Source organism: Chiloscyllium plagiosum, chromosome 39 (genome assembly GCF_004010195.1).
Source record: "Chiloscyllium plagiosum isolate BGI_BamShark_2017 chromosome 39, ASM401019v2, whole genome shotgun sequence".
Lineage (NCBI taxonomy): Eukaryota > Metazoa > Chordata > Chondrichthyes > Orectolobiformes > Hemiscylliidae > Chiloscyllium > Chiloscyllium plagiosum.
The window spans coordinates 1,998,936-2,013,627 of record NC_057748.1 but is presented as its reverse complement, the minus strand read 5'-3'; the positions used below and the strand labels follow the sequence as shown (position 1 = coordinate 2,013,627).

The window sequence follows — 14,692 nt, the reverse complement described above, 5'->3', positions numbered from 1 at the left end:
TACAGGGCCCAACCTGCTTAACCTTTCCTCAAAAGAAAATCCCTCCATCCCTGGGATCAACTTCTCTCTGGACCATATCCAATGCTGATATTTGCAAGTTAATATTATTTACCCAGCTGCCTTGATACTGATGAGATGAACTTCTGGTGCAATCTCAAACTAGCTAATAAAACAGAAGAGTGGTTCAACAGGAAGAGAAATGGCCACTCGCCCTGTGTCTCTATACAGGAGTTGGGCTTCTTTACCTTGTCATTTGTGACAGATTTGATTGCCAGTGTGCGGTTCCTATGTTTAAACTGGCAAGCTTTCTACTCTACAGGATTGATTTTAAATATCACAATCTGCACATCAATGTGATCAATAAGGTATCCTGACAGAAAAGGGTCCAGTTATCTTTTAATTTTCCTAAAACTGTAATTATTTAGCTTGCCAGAAGAGCAGTGAGCTCCAACTGACTGCTACTCTCTGCTGTTTTCACCATTCATAGTTAGAGACAAAACAAACTGCAGATGCTGGAATCCAAGGTAGACAAGCAGGAGGCTAGAAGAACAAGGGAAGCCAGGCAGCATCAGGAGGGGGAAAAGTCGACATTTTGGGTGTAACCCTTCTTCAGGACTGGGGGTGGGAGTGGGGGGGGGCAGCTGCAGATAAAGGGGCTGGTGGGGGCAGGGTGGTGACGTGGGGATAGGTGAGGACAGGTAGAGGGTACAACCTGGTTGGTCAATGGGAGGATTGGATCAAGTTGGTGACAGGGAGGAGTGGAAGGGAGGAGGAGGGGAAGGGGTGGGAATGGGAAAGGTGGCTATTTGAAATTGGAGAATGTTGAGTCCTCCAGGCGGTAGGCTGCCCAGGTGGAAGGTGAGGTGTTGTTCCCAGACTGCAAATTGGAGGAACAACACCTCATCTTCCGCCTGGAGGACTCAACATTCAGTTCTCCAATTTCAATAACCTCCCTTCACATCCCCTGAATGTACAGGATCCCACAGCACCATTCCAAACAGGAGCAGGGGAGTCTTCCCAATGTCCTAACGAATATTCATTCCTGAGCGAACGTTAAAGCACTTCATTGGCTTAAAAATGCACCTGCACGTTGTGAGGTGGTTATCAAAATGCTTTTCCAAAGCAAAAAGTCTGTTTACAAGAAGTGACGAACTTCTATAGCCAAGCAAACATTGTGAAGTGGATTTTCTTTTTAATAAAACGGCTGTGTAAAAGATACTCCACAAAACCGAGCCAGGAGCTTTAAAACTAATACAATGCAACAACTGATGGATATGTGGTCCTCTCCCTCCACTCTGTGACCCACAGAGTCTTGGGAATCAGAAGACTGCTGCCTGCCAACCTAATGTCTGTATTGGTCACGGAACACAGACGGAATCGCTGTCATATCAGCTGAATTACTTCACAGGAAACCCTTCCCCAGTGGTAACAATAACCCCACACACCTCTCCACAACCCGCACCCCTAACAGTTTCCACCCAAGGTGAAGCTTGGAGCTTTTACAACCCCCAACTGCTGCTTAAAATGCAGCACCGTGTGTGTGGTGTTGCAGTGAATCATGTGATAGCTCTTCTGTTTGACTAATTGGGGCATGTAGAGAGAGAGAGAGAGAGAGAGAGAAAAGGAGAGACAAAGAAACAGTGTCAGAGACATAGACACAGAGAGGGTATGAAGCCTGGCTAATTTCACCTCACCGTTACCTAGGGTTATTGTACAGAGATTAGAAGCAGAACAGACAGACAAATGTACAGACACAAGGAAACAGAGCTATATAAAAGGACACAATGTGGCCCAGCTCAGACCAAAGTAGGATGGGTCACAGGAGAAATGGAAAACACAGGGGTCAACACAGAATACTACACTCTGGTACAAGCAAGAGTCGCTATGTCTTCATGATTGAAGTTGGGGGAGGGATGTTTTTGGATATAATGCAAAACCTCTGCAGGGCCTGCCTGTGAGGGGAGAGGGTCAGATGATGGACTGGATGTGTTCTAGCTTCTCTTCATACATGCGATGAAATGCTTTGGCAAGACTCTGAAATGGAGCATCGCAGTTCTCCATCTCTTTCTGTAAAATAAGACAGAACAAAAAATAATGCAGCCAAATTGCAACAAGAAGCTTAATCAATCGGCTGCAACCCAATCACCCACTGACCCCAAATACCTATAACCCAATCATCTCCTGCCTCATTCACAACTTCTGCCTTCTCTATCCCTGTCTCCGGGATTTGCATTTAGAGTCATAGAGCCACAGATACGTACAATACAGAAACAGACCCTTCAGTCCAACTCGTCCATGCTGACCAGATATCCTGAACTAATCTAATCCCATTTCCCTGGAGCATCGGAGGTTGAGGGGTGACCTTATAAAGGGTTATAAAATCATGACGGACATGGATAGGGTAAATAGACTAGGTCTTTTCCCTGGGGTGGGGATTAACGTCCCATTGTACTCTGAGGTAACCTTCTTTACTGTCCACTACACCTCCAGCTTTGGTGTCATCTGCAAACGTCCAATTGACTCTCCAATTTAAACACCCAGGAAGTTCTACACAACCTGGTGAGTCAATTTGAAGGTAGTATTAACCACAAGAGGGGTCAGCACAAAAACAGCATCTCACTGTCATGAGTGCAGAATGCAAAGTTCATTAGTAACTAAAGAGGCATCTATCAGGTAAGAAATTAACTCAAGACTCTGTCAGATGAACATTAAAAAGTATCCCAGTGCTATTTGGAAGAAATTTTCTGGTGATCTGGCTAATGCTTATCTCTCATTATTACATGGCACAGCAAGTTTCCACAAAGCTAATTGGTTCCTGTGTTTCCTACAATACATGAGTGACTATGGTGTTGGCTGTGAAATGCCCCTGTGATGGAGAAAGGTGCTCCAATAGTCTCATTGATAATCAGACTGGCATAGTGTGAGTTACCAGCTGATTCTCAGGCTGCAGAACAACAGGTTGCTGCAACGGTGAGAGGGGGAGGAGAAACAGAAAGTTGGGATTGTCCCCTTCACTTACCGCAGAGGTCTCAAAGTATTCCAAGCCCTGGCCTGCTGCCCATTCCTGCGCCTGGCTGTATTCTACGGTACGCCTCCCTGCTAAATCTGTCTTATTGCCCACAAGAACTCCTGCAAACCAATCAAAGGAAATGAGTGTTTGAGGTACCAGGTTCACTGTGCAACTTTACTACTTTATACAGCGACATTCTCAGAGACAAGGAGACACTGACCTGCCAGCTGGCCACTGGGTGCCTGGGCTCGGGCCCTCTCCAACCACTTTGTGCAACTGTTAAAGGACGCCTCACTGGTGATGTCGTACACAAGACAAATGGCAGCCACAAGCTCCCACTGTTTTAAATGAAGGAAAGACAAGATTTAACAGAGCAGGGGAATACACTCAATATCCTCTTGTAGACTCTAGAGATTCACTAAGACAGGTTCTGATTGACTAAAAGACAGTCTTCATTTCAATACCATATCCAATTCAGAGAGCAAGCTCCAACCCCACCACAAGGACACAACACACTGAGCAATGGAACAATAAAATACCAAGAACAGCTTTCATCTTTCTGAACTAATAACCTGCACATAGTAAGTGCATTAATTGGCAGTAATTCAAGAACATGTAAAAGTCACCAAAAACAACTGTTGAGTTATTGTGGAAAGGAAGATAAGCTGCCTATAGCAATATAACATATACACTTTTAACTTCTGCAATTGAGTAAAACTGGCAATATCAGACCAGGAGTCCATTTGGCTCCTCAGCTGCAGGTTGATTCCTGGGTGTCTGGAGTCAGATATGGGCCAGCCAGGTCCTATTAGCAGGTTTCCTTTCTTGAAGGTGATTTTACCGGCTTAGAGACGACCTTTATTTATTACTGTACAGTCGTGTTTAATTTATCACACTGCCTCAGCAGGATCTGAACTCGCCTTCTCTATGTTGCTAGTTTAGGAACATCTTTTCAGGCAGCCCCTCGGTATTTGAGGATAACTTGTTTGTACTCAGGTTCAATGGGTGTTGAGATGCTGATAAGTCCAACGTACTATGTATCTCGAGGGTCGACTACATGAGAAATCTGGAGATGTCTGTGCTCTCTCCGAGGCCTCAACCTCCCCTCCGTGTCTTCCCGTTCAGTATTTTAGCCACTACACTTTATATCTGAGATTCACCGCTGGAGTATGCTTCTTCTAGACAGCCTTGCCACAGGCTTTTGAGTGACCTTGGCAGAGACCTGATAATGAGTGTCTACCTGCCCTTGCAGGCCCAGATGGTGGGCGCACCCTGCTCGGGAGGCAACTAAAGGATCAAATACTTACAAGAAACCCACCAACTGAACTCAGTACCTGGCTTTCCACCATGTCATAGAAGATTTCTTTCCCTGAAGAATCAAACAAGAAGAGTTCCTGGACACAGGGAGGGAAAGAGAGAACAAAAAAGATCAACATCTGTTCACTGAAAACATCTCAGAATTCTCATTCAAACAAAATGGCAGCTTTGTAAATACTCACCACGCAGTCAGCAGTGTCTGGGATGGGTACCGGATTAACAAAGACTTCCACTCCAGTAGTCTGGACAAAATAAGAGCATTGAAATCACTTTCAGACTTGGGTAACCTCAGCAAGGAGGTATCCATAACTAAACCTCACAACTGTAAGATTCAAACTGGGAGAAAGTGAGAACTTGAGCTACAGGGAGAGGCTGAACAGGCTGGGGCTGTTTTCCCTGGAGCGTCGGAGGCTGAGGGGTGACCTTACAGAGGTTTATAAAATCATGAGGGGCATGGAAGGGTAAATTGACAAGGTCTTTTCCCTGTGTTGGGGGAGTCCAGAACAAGAGGGACATAGGTTAGGGTGAAACGGGAAAGATATAAAAGAAATCTAAGGGGCAACTTTTTCACGCAGAGGGTGGTGCGTGCATGGAATGGGTTGCCAGAGGAAGTGGTGAAGGCTGGTACAACTGCAGCATTTAAAAGGCATCTGGATGGGTATATGAATAGAAAGAGTTTGGAGGGATATGAGCCGGGTGCTGGCAGGTGGGACTTGATTGGGTTAGGATATCTGGTCGGCATGGATGGGTTGGACCGAAGGGTTTGTTTCTATGATGCAGATGCTGGAGAGTCAGAGTCAGTGTGGTGCTGGAAAAGCACAGCAGGTCAGGCAGCATCCGAGGAGCAGGAGAGTTGACCTTTCAGGCATAAGCCCTTCATCAGGAATGTGGAGGGGAAAGGAGGCTGAGAGATTAATAGCGGGCTGGGGATTCAAATTGAACCAAACTATCAAAAACAAAACAAGCTGTGAGATTGGGGATTGAACACAGTGAAATGTAAAAACATCAGATCTGACAGCCTAACACTGTGCTGGCAATTTTGTTGCCTGTCTCCCAACAGGCGGACAATCACACCTTCAAACGTACCCAACAAAAATCTATCCGTCTTAGTCCTGGAAGCCTCAACTGACCCTCAGCATCCATACTCTTTTTGGGAGGGGGTTTAGGGAAGGGGAAGTTGTTCCAAATTTCCACCACTCTGTGTGAAACTGAACTCCCTGATTTCAATCTGAAATAATTTGGGGGCTCATCGCTGAGATTTGAACAGTTTAGGGGCTTTGTCAACAATTTGAACAGATTGGGTCTTGGGTTTGGGATTTGAACTGGTTTAGACAGATTTGGGGCAAGAAAAGTCCCAGCAGATTTAAACACTTGCAGGTTAGTGTCCTCGATCTTTAAATAAAACGTGGGTGAGACAATTTGTTTAATTTCGGTGACTTATGATTGATTAAATTAAAAGTGAGAGAAAAGGCTCTTAAAGTTGCTAAAGAGGCTCGGGGATTTGAAGATGATTCTCAAATTTGCCAAGCAAGTTTAGAAGGAAAGAAAAAGGCCATACTTTTAGAATTAGCAAATATGTTAGATTTAGGTTTAACCAAGGACAAAAGTAACGCTGAAATGTAAGGGAGTTACTCAAATACTTAGGTGTGTCAGAGAATTGCCACCAGACCAACAGCTCTCCGAGAGGTACCTGTCTAGAGAAGGAGTTTGCCCAGAGAAAAACCTCAACACTGACCTGGAGAGCCAATCTACAAAGAGAAGATTCGACAGCTGGCTGGTTTTGAAATTTGAATTTTTCAGTAAATCTTAATCGTGGGTTTTATCGGAGTGGTATTACAGAAGGGAAAGTAAAAGATAGGTTAGAGGAAGGAGTTGTAAATAGTTGCTAGTTAATTATTATCTGTTATACCTTAAGAAATTAAGCTGTTAATTTTTACTTTAAATAATTCTTGGCCTCTTGAATTTTCACAGATTATCTTTTTGTCTAAAACGGGATAAATGTTTTGTGTTGCTGGTTTAAATTAAGCAGGAAGGTTTAAGGTTATCCTTTGATCTGAAGAGAGGTGATTGACACAGCCACAGATAGGTGTCCCTATTTCCCCCTTTTGCAAACCAGTGGCTCCCACATGGGGATTAGGACCTGCTTGCTAGACCTACAAGCGTCCTTGAAATCTCGCTGGTCATCTAATTCTGACAACCCCACAACACCGAGGTTTCAAGATTTAAGAATTTTAAGATTACATCTCCTTGTTCTGAGATCCCCCATGTGAAGAAATAGTTATTCCCCATCTAGCAAATCCCTTTATCACTTTAAATACTTCGATCAGATCACACTTAAAACTTCTCCACACAAGCCAACTTCATACAGACTATCCTCCAAATATAACCCTTAAACCTTGATAACAAGTTTATTAGAAGTCTTAAATTAAAATTGTTTCCAAGATAGTTATGCTCTTTCTTTTGTCATAATTCTCACACTAAATAGCATGTACTACAATACCTCCAGGTGGTTTTGAAAACCAGCATTTGGAAAATTTTTAAAAATGAACCATATTAATTATGTTTGCAAACTCTCAATTAAAACAGAAGGCACAATCTCAGCAATCATACCTTGATGATTCTGACTACAACATTGACACAAATAAAGATGAAGCTCCTTGATTCTCAGTCATCGCTTGAGGGAGCTGTGATGGTGAATGAGAAGGCGTTTCTGCCCCTCCACTACTCCACTCATGTTCTGATCATTTCACATGAAATGTACCAGGTTGTGTTCATCCATCAGCTCCTTTACTTTCTGATTATTGGCTGCCTGTCCTCCAATGACTCAAGTCTAAATTTATCATCCTCGCTTTCAAACCTCACCAGGCTTCATCCTCTCCCCATCTCTGTATCCTTCTCCAGTTTCTGAATTCATTACACTCCTCCAATTCTAAACTTCTTGCACATCTCTGCTTTTAATCAGTCTACTGTCAGTCTTTAACTGTCTGGACATTAACTCTTCTCTAACATCCCACCTCTCACTGCTCCCTTAAAGCCTCCTCTTTGACCAACCATTTGCTTATATATCCTGATGTAACATGGTGTCCAAAACTGTTCCGACACGCCTTGAGGAAATTTTACTATGTTAAAGACACTTTATAAATCCAAGTTATTGTTTTGAGTACCATTATTTTAATCCATCATCAGAGTGTGGACACTTTTAATCAAGGCTGATGTTCATTGTCATTTACCTTGCTTTTTACTACTATATGTACTTCTGCAAGAGCTTATAAACCTGACATTACCTCCTTTCAAAGCTATATCTTTGCTGATTAGACATACCAGAGTATAATTCTTCAGAAAGTGAGCACTTTCACTGCGAAACGCATGCACCAGTGCACTCTTCCCAACAGTGGAGTCACCTGGAAAACAACAAGGTACAACAAGAACTCATTCAAAAAGAAACAACAAAAAGCACAGAGACAACACAGCACAAATTCAACTGTATACACGTACTGGTGATGTGCTGTGTGACGAGACTGATCCAGAGGATTTCTTTTAAGAATCTGGTTATGAACGAGAGTTCAAAAGCTATTTCAGCTTTTGAATTTTCCTTTACAAATGAGAGAATATAAATTTGTTGTCGTGGAAGTAAGTCCATCACAAGCACCAATTCTGATGAAAGTCTTCAGTCTGAAGCATTAACTCTGTTTTTCTCTCCACAGATTCAGTGTGGCCCGCTGATTACACGCAGCATTTTCTGTTCTTATTTCAGGTCTCAATAATCGAAAATGGTTCACTGGTATCCCTTTAGGGAAAGCTCACTAACATTTTGACTCAGTCCAGGGCTCCAGGCTCAGCATGATTGACTCTTAATGGCCTTTCTATCTACACAGCTGTTACTTAACTGTCAACCAGTGGTTTAGGACCCACTACTTTCTCAAAAAATATATACAACATTTGTCAAACCTGTAGAAACACCGCATCCAAAAAAAAATGTTTCTTTTAAAGTTACTGAAATAGCCAATATGCAATTAAGTCATAAAAGGTCTGAGTCAGTATGTGTTGGACTTACTAGAGAAGGTGCAAAACTTGACCTACTCTTGGGAACTAAGGCAGGGCAGGTGACTGAGGTGTCAGTGGGGGAGCATTTTGGGGCCAGCGACCATAATTCTATTAGATTTAAAATAGTGATGGAATAGGATTGACCGGATCTAAAAGTTGAAATTCTAAATTGGAGGAAGACAAATTTTGACCATATTAGGCAAGAACTTTCAAAAGCTGATAGGGAGCAGATGTTTGCAGGTAAAGGGACGGCTGGAAAATGGGAAGCCTTCAGAAATGAGATAATGACAGTCCAGCGACAGTATGTTCCTGTTAGGGTGAAAGGAAAGGCTGGTAGGTATAGGGAATGCTGGATGACTAGAGAAATTGAGAGTTTTGTTAAGAAAAAGGAGGAAGCATTTGTCAGGAATAGACAGGATAGATTGAGTGAATCCATAGAAGAGTTTAAAGGCAGTAGGAGCATACTTAAGAGGGAAATCAGGAGGGAAAAGGGGGACATGAGATAACTTTGACAATTAGGGTTAAGGAGAATCCAAAGGGTTTTTACAAATACATTAAAGACTAAAAGAGTAATTAGGGAGAGAATAAGGCCCACTGCATCAGCGCCACCTCATACTCCCACGCGGAGGTTGGTTGAACAGTTTATCAACTTCACCAACACATTCCACCCAAACCTTAAATTCATCTGGATCATCTTTGACACCTTCCTCCCCTTCCTGGACCTCTCCATCTCCATCAATGGTGACTGATTCAACACGAATATCTTCCACAGCTACCTGGACTACACCTCCTCCCACCCTGCCTCCTGTAAAAATGCTATCCCTTATTCCCAATTCCTCTGCCTCCACCGTATCTGCTCCCAGGAGGACCAGTTCCACCACAGAACACACCAGATGGCCTCCTTCTTTAAAGACCACAATTTCCCCTCCCACATGGTCAATGATGCCATCTAGCACAGCTCATCCACTTCCCACACCTCTGCCCTCAAACCCCACTCCTCCAACTGCAACAAGGACAGAAAACCCCTGGTCCTCACCTTCCATCCCCAACCTCAGTATACATTGCATCATCCTCTGCCATTTCCACCACCTACAAATGGACCTTACCACTAGGGATATATTTCCCTCGCCACCCCTATCCACTTTCTGTAAAGACCTTTCCCTCCGCGACTACCTTGTCATGTCCACGCCCCACACCAACCCATCCTCCCCTCCCGGCACCTTCCCCTCGAAACCTGTGCCCATACCTCCCCCCTCACCTCCATCTAAGGCCCCAAAGGAGCTTTCCACATCCATCAGAGTTTTACCTGCATTTCCACACGTCATTTACTGTATCTGGTGCTCCTGATGCAGTCTCCTCTACACTGGGGAGACAGGACAACTACATGCAGAGCGCTTCAGAGAACATCTCCAGGACATCACCAACACTAAACAACACCATCGCCCCGTAGCCGAACACTTCAACTCCGCCTCCCACTCTGCCAAGAACATGCAGGTCTGGGACCTTCTCCATCGCTACTCCCTAACCACCCGACGCCTGGAGGAAGAACACCTCATCTTCTGCCTGAGGACCCTCCAACCATATGGCATCAATGTGGATTTCACCAGTTTCCTCATTTCCCTCCCTCTACCTTACCCCAGATCCAACATTCTAACTCGGCACTGCCCTCATTACCTGTCCATCTTCCTTCCCACCTATCCGCTCCATCCTCCTCTCCAACCGAACACCTAACACCCCCACCTCCATCTACTTATCGCACTGTCAGCTACACTCACCCCCCCAGCCCCGCTGCCCTCCCATTTATCTCACCACCCCCTTGGCTCACAGCCTCATCCCTGATGAAACGCTTTTGCCCAAAATGTAGACTCTCCTGCTCCTCAGATGCTGCCTGACCCGCTGTGCTTTTCCAGCACCACACTCACGAATCTCCCCTCAAAGATCAGCAAGGCAGCCTTTGTGTGGAGCCGCAGAGTTGGGTGGAGATATTAAATGAGTATTTTGCATCAATGTTTACTGTGGAGAACAACATGGAAGATAAAGAATGTGGGGAAATAGATGGTGACATCTTGAAAAATGTCCATATTACAGAGGAGGAAGTGCTCCCCAAGACCTGATCAGGTGTACCCTAGAACTCTGTGGGAAGCTAGAGAAGTGATTGCTGGGCCCAGAGATATTTGTATCATCGATAGTCACAGGTGAGGTTCCAGAAGACTGGAGGTTGGCTAACGTGGTGCCATTATTTAAGAAAGGTGGTCAGGAAAAGCCAGGAAACTATTGACCAGTGAGCCTGATATCAGTGGTGGGCAAGATTTTAGAGGGAACCCTGAGGGACAGGATGTACATGTATTTGGAAAGGCAAGGACTGATTAAGGATAGTCAGCATGGCTTTGTGCATGGAAAATCATGTCTCACAAACTTGATTGAGTTTTTTGAAGAAGTAACAAAGAGGATTGATGAGGGCAGAGCAGTAGAATGATCTATATGGACTTCAGTAAGGCATTCGACAAGGCTCCCCATGGGAGACAGATTAGCAAGGTTAGATCTCACGGAATACAGGGAGAACTAGCCATTTAGATACAGAACTGGCTCAAAGGTAGAAGACAGAGGGTGGTGGTGGAGGGTTGTTTTTCCAGACTGGAGGCCTATGACCAGTAGAGTGCCACAAGGATCAGTGCTGGGTCCACTACTTTTTGTCATTTACATAAATGATTTGGATGTGAGCATTACAGGTACAGTTAGTAAGTTTGCAGATGACACCAGGATTGGAGGTGTAGTGGACAGCGAAGAAGGTTACCTCAGATTACAACGGGATCTTGATCAGATAGGCCAGTGGGTTGAGGAGTGGCAGATGGAGTTTAATTTAGATAAGTGCAAGTCCAGAACTAGAGGGCATAGGTTTAGGGTGAGAGGGGAAAGATTTAAAAGGGACCTAAGGGGCAACGGTTTCATGCAGAGGGTGGTACGTGTATGGAATGAGCGGCCAGATGAAGTGGTGGAGGCTAGTAGAATTGCAACATTTAAGAGGTATTTGGATGGGTATATGAATAGGAAGGGTTTGGAGGGATACGGGCCAGGTGCTGGCAGGTGGGACTAGGTTAGGTGGGGATACCTGTTCGACATGGATGAGTTGGACTGAAGGATCTGTTTCTGTGCTGTACATCTCTATGACTAAGTGAGGAATATCCCCCCCCCCCCAATCTAGACTGTTAATTACTTGCCAGAGGTTAAAATGCTGGTTAGACGGAATCCAGTCATATACTTTACTAGTCAGTTTTACTTCTAATTCCACATCACAAACACCAGTAAAACTGATTATTTATTCCCCACACCCAGTCAAGTAACTATCCCTTGATTAATATAACCATTAACTGGTTGCCAGATTTTCATCTCAGACATCCTTAGAGGACCCGACGAGATGATAATGGCATGGACTAGGTGAGTGAGGTGATGAAATAAAACAGAACAGGAGCACGCAAGGAGCATAAAGGCAACACAACACACACCCAACTGTATACATATGCTGGTGATATGATGTGTCACTAGACTGATCCAGCAGATTTCTTTTAACAACCTTGTTATGTTCAAGTTTCACCCTATTTGAGCTTTCGAATTTTCCTTCATGTGAGGGAATACAAACTTGTTGTCATGAAAGTATAGCAGTGACCAATGCATCCATGCTACAAGATTTTATGTAATTCTTCTGCACAGCACAAGGTAACATTTTCATTTCTACAGTAGTGCCTCGACATATGAACGACCCCATTCACGTACAAATCGGTTTACGAACAGGATTGTACGTAAAATTTTGCTTCAACATACGTATGAAATTCAAGGTATGAACGAAGGTGAGAACGCAAAAAGCCTGTGTGCGACCACGTGGTTTCATTGTTCTGCTTTGCTACGCGCTTGTTGAACGCAAAAGCTCTCGGGCCCCGCGTGATCTCATTCAGTTTGTCTTTGGCACGTGCGCTGTGAACAGCCGTCCAAGCATTCTTACACTATCCGAACAACGGGAAAAATTGATTCAGTTCGCGAACTTTTCGGTTTGTGAACCGGGTCCCGGAACAGATTAAGTTCGTAAGTCGAGGCACTACTGTACTTGCATTGCTGAAGCGGCTGACACACAGTTTGAGTCCACAGGTGGGTGTCAGCAGCCAATCTCACTGTGTTGGCACCCACTCTTCACAACGTGAGGCCCAAAGGCAGGAAATGTCAACAGGAACTTTCCAGGGGGATGCTAGATAGTGAGTAAAAAACCTCCCTCAGAAGGTTCTTTGAAAGGTGAACCCAATGTGCCGGTTCAGGATTATCCAGAATGCTAGCAAATGCTGATGCTTTTGGAATGTTGAGGTGAAAAGTAAAAGGCATTCTAGGAACAAAAAACACTTGCACACTCAATCTCTTACCATAATCATTTTACCCACAAACAAACAAGGCTGGAGTTGACATAGGTCAGCATAACCGCAACTACGAAGATCACATGACATAACCAACAACAGTGTCTGTTACTCATTTATTATTTAGAGTTTAGAAACCCCTCGCTTTGAAGGTCAACATCGAAGGTTTTAGGACATTATTTGAAGTGGAGCTGGAGAGATCCATGTCTTGATAACGGGGCTCAGAAGAGCTGAAGGGACAAGTGAGGGTGAAAAAAACTGGAGGTCTTTTATTGACCTTTCACCCATTCACAATCAACATAATTGAAAAGCTAATTGATTATACAGTGAAGCTCCTTTATAGTGGAGTCACAGGTAGATAGGATAGTGAAGGTGGCGTTTAGTATGCTTTCCTTTATTGGTCAGAGTACGGAGTACAGGAGTTGGGAGGTCATGTTGCGGCTATACAGGATATTGATTAGGCCACTGTTGAAATATTGCGTGCAATTCTGGTCTCCTTCCTATTGGAAAGATGTTGTGAAACTTGAAAGGGTTCAGAAAAGATTTACAAGGATTTTTTGCAAGGTTTGTGAAGGTCTGTAGCTCAGGTTGACGTTTATGGTGTAGGTTTGTTAGTTTTTTTGTTTTTGGGTCCGCTACGTAGATGACACCCTTATCATCACAAAAACGAAACAAGATAGAAGAGACACTTAACATCATCAACAACACCCTCACAGGCATAAAGTTCACCGAGGAGAAAGAAACCAACAATAAACTCACATTCCTGGACGTCACAGTCGAAAGAAAGGACAACGGAGAACTACAAACCTGCGTACACAGGAAAACTGACAAACACTGACCAAAATACTTAACTACACCAGCAACCATCCCAACACACACAAAACGAAGCCGTATCAGAACACTATTCCAACGAGCCACCCCACACTGCAGCACAGGCAAACTATGGAAAAACAGAGAACCACCTATACAATGTATTCAAGAAGAACGGATACTCAAAAAAATACAGTCCGCAGATTCCTCGAACAAACCACGACAAGCAGACGTAACACAGCCAGAAACCCTAACCACCTTACCATACATCAAAGAAGTTTCAGAAATGACAGCCAGACTACTAAGAGCCCTCGGAATCCTAGTAGCACACAAACCCACCAACACTCTCAAACAAAAAACTAACAAACTTAAAAAGACCCAGTACAACCCATGGACAAAACCAACGTCATCTTCAAATTCCGTGCAAGGACTGCCACAAACACTACGTAGGACAAACAGGAAGTAAGTTAGCCACCAGGATACATGAACACCAACTAGCCACAAAAAAGACACGACCCTCTCTCCCTCGTAGCCCTACACACAGATGAAAAAAAAACACCATTTCGACTGGGACAACATATCTATCCTGGGACAGGCGAAGCAACGACATGCCAGAGAATTCCTAGAGGCCTGGCACTCCAAGCACAATGCCATAAACAAACACATAGGTCGAGATACCATCTATCAACCCCCCACAAAAACGAACAGGAAAATGACATCACTACAAACCCCAGGAACCCCCATCCAGGACAAACATATAAATAGTAAAGCAGGAGACAACAGCTTCGCTTCACTTGGAGGTCGCCACTGATGATGTTACCTTGCCAGGTAATGAAACGTCTGGATACCAAACCTACAGCTCAGCGAGCAAACCTACACCCTAAATTTACAAGGATGTTGCCAGGGTTGGAGGATTTGAGTTACAGGGAGAGACTGAACAGGCTCGGGTGGAGCATTGGAGGCTGAGGGGTGACCTTATAGAGGTCTACAAAAATATGAGGAGCATGGATAGGGTAAATACGCAAAGTCTTTTCCCTAGGGTCGATGAGTCCAGAACTAGAGGGCATAGGTTTAGGGTGAGAGGGGAAAGATGTAAAAGAGACCTAAGGGGCAA

The 14,692-nt window shown here is 44.2% G+C and overlaps 1 protein-coding gene across 5 annotated transcripts in view; it reads right to left on the bottom strand.

The window, feature by feature from the left end:
- Window positions 1-1,175: 1,175 nt before the first annotated feature.
- The window catches only part of ift27 (intraflagellar transport 27 homolog (Chlamydomonas)), a 14,637-nt gene continuing 1,120 nt past the window's right edge, over window positions 1,176-14,692 (bottom strand). The window contains exons 1-8 of one of the 5 annotated variants that reach the window (XM_043679476.1): window positions 13,842-13,859; window positions 7,823-7,919; window positions 7,649-7,728; window positions 4,510-4,569; window positions 4,345-4,404; window positions 3,231-3,348; window positions 3,020-3,129; window positions 1,176-2,067 (exon numbers count right to left, since the gene is read on the bottom strand). In XM_043679476.1, coding sequence (XP_043535411.1) covers window positions 1,969-2,067; window positions 3,020-3,129; window positions 3,231-3,348; window positions 4,345-4,404; window positions 4,510-4,569; window positions 7,649-7,728; window positions 7,823-7,919; window positions 13,842-13,844 — 627 coding nt within the window. In that variant the 5' untranslated portion in view covers window positions 13,845-13,859 and the 3' untranslated portion in view covers window positions 1,176-1,968. Of the gene's footprint in view, window positions 2,068-3,019; window positions 3,130-3,230; window positions 3,349-4,344; window positions 4,405-4,509; window positions 4,570-7,648; window positions 7,729-7,822; window positions 8,405-9,677; window positions 9,720-13,841; window positions 13,875-14,692 lie in introns of those variants that run through there. The other 4 variants (XM_043679475.1, XM_043679478.1, XM_043679474.1 and 1 more) reach the window with 4 other exon arrangements.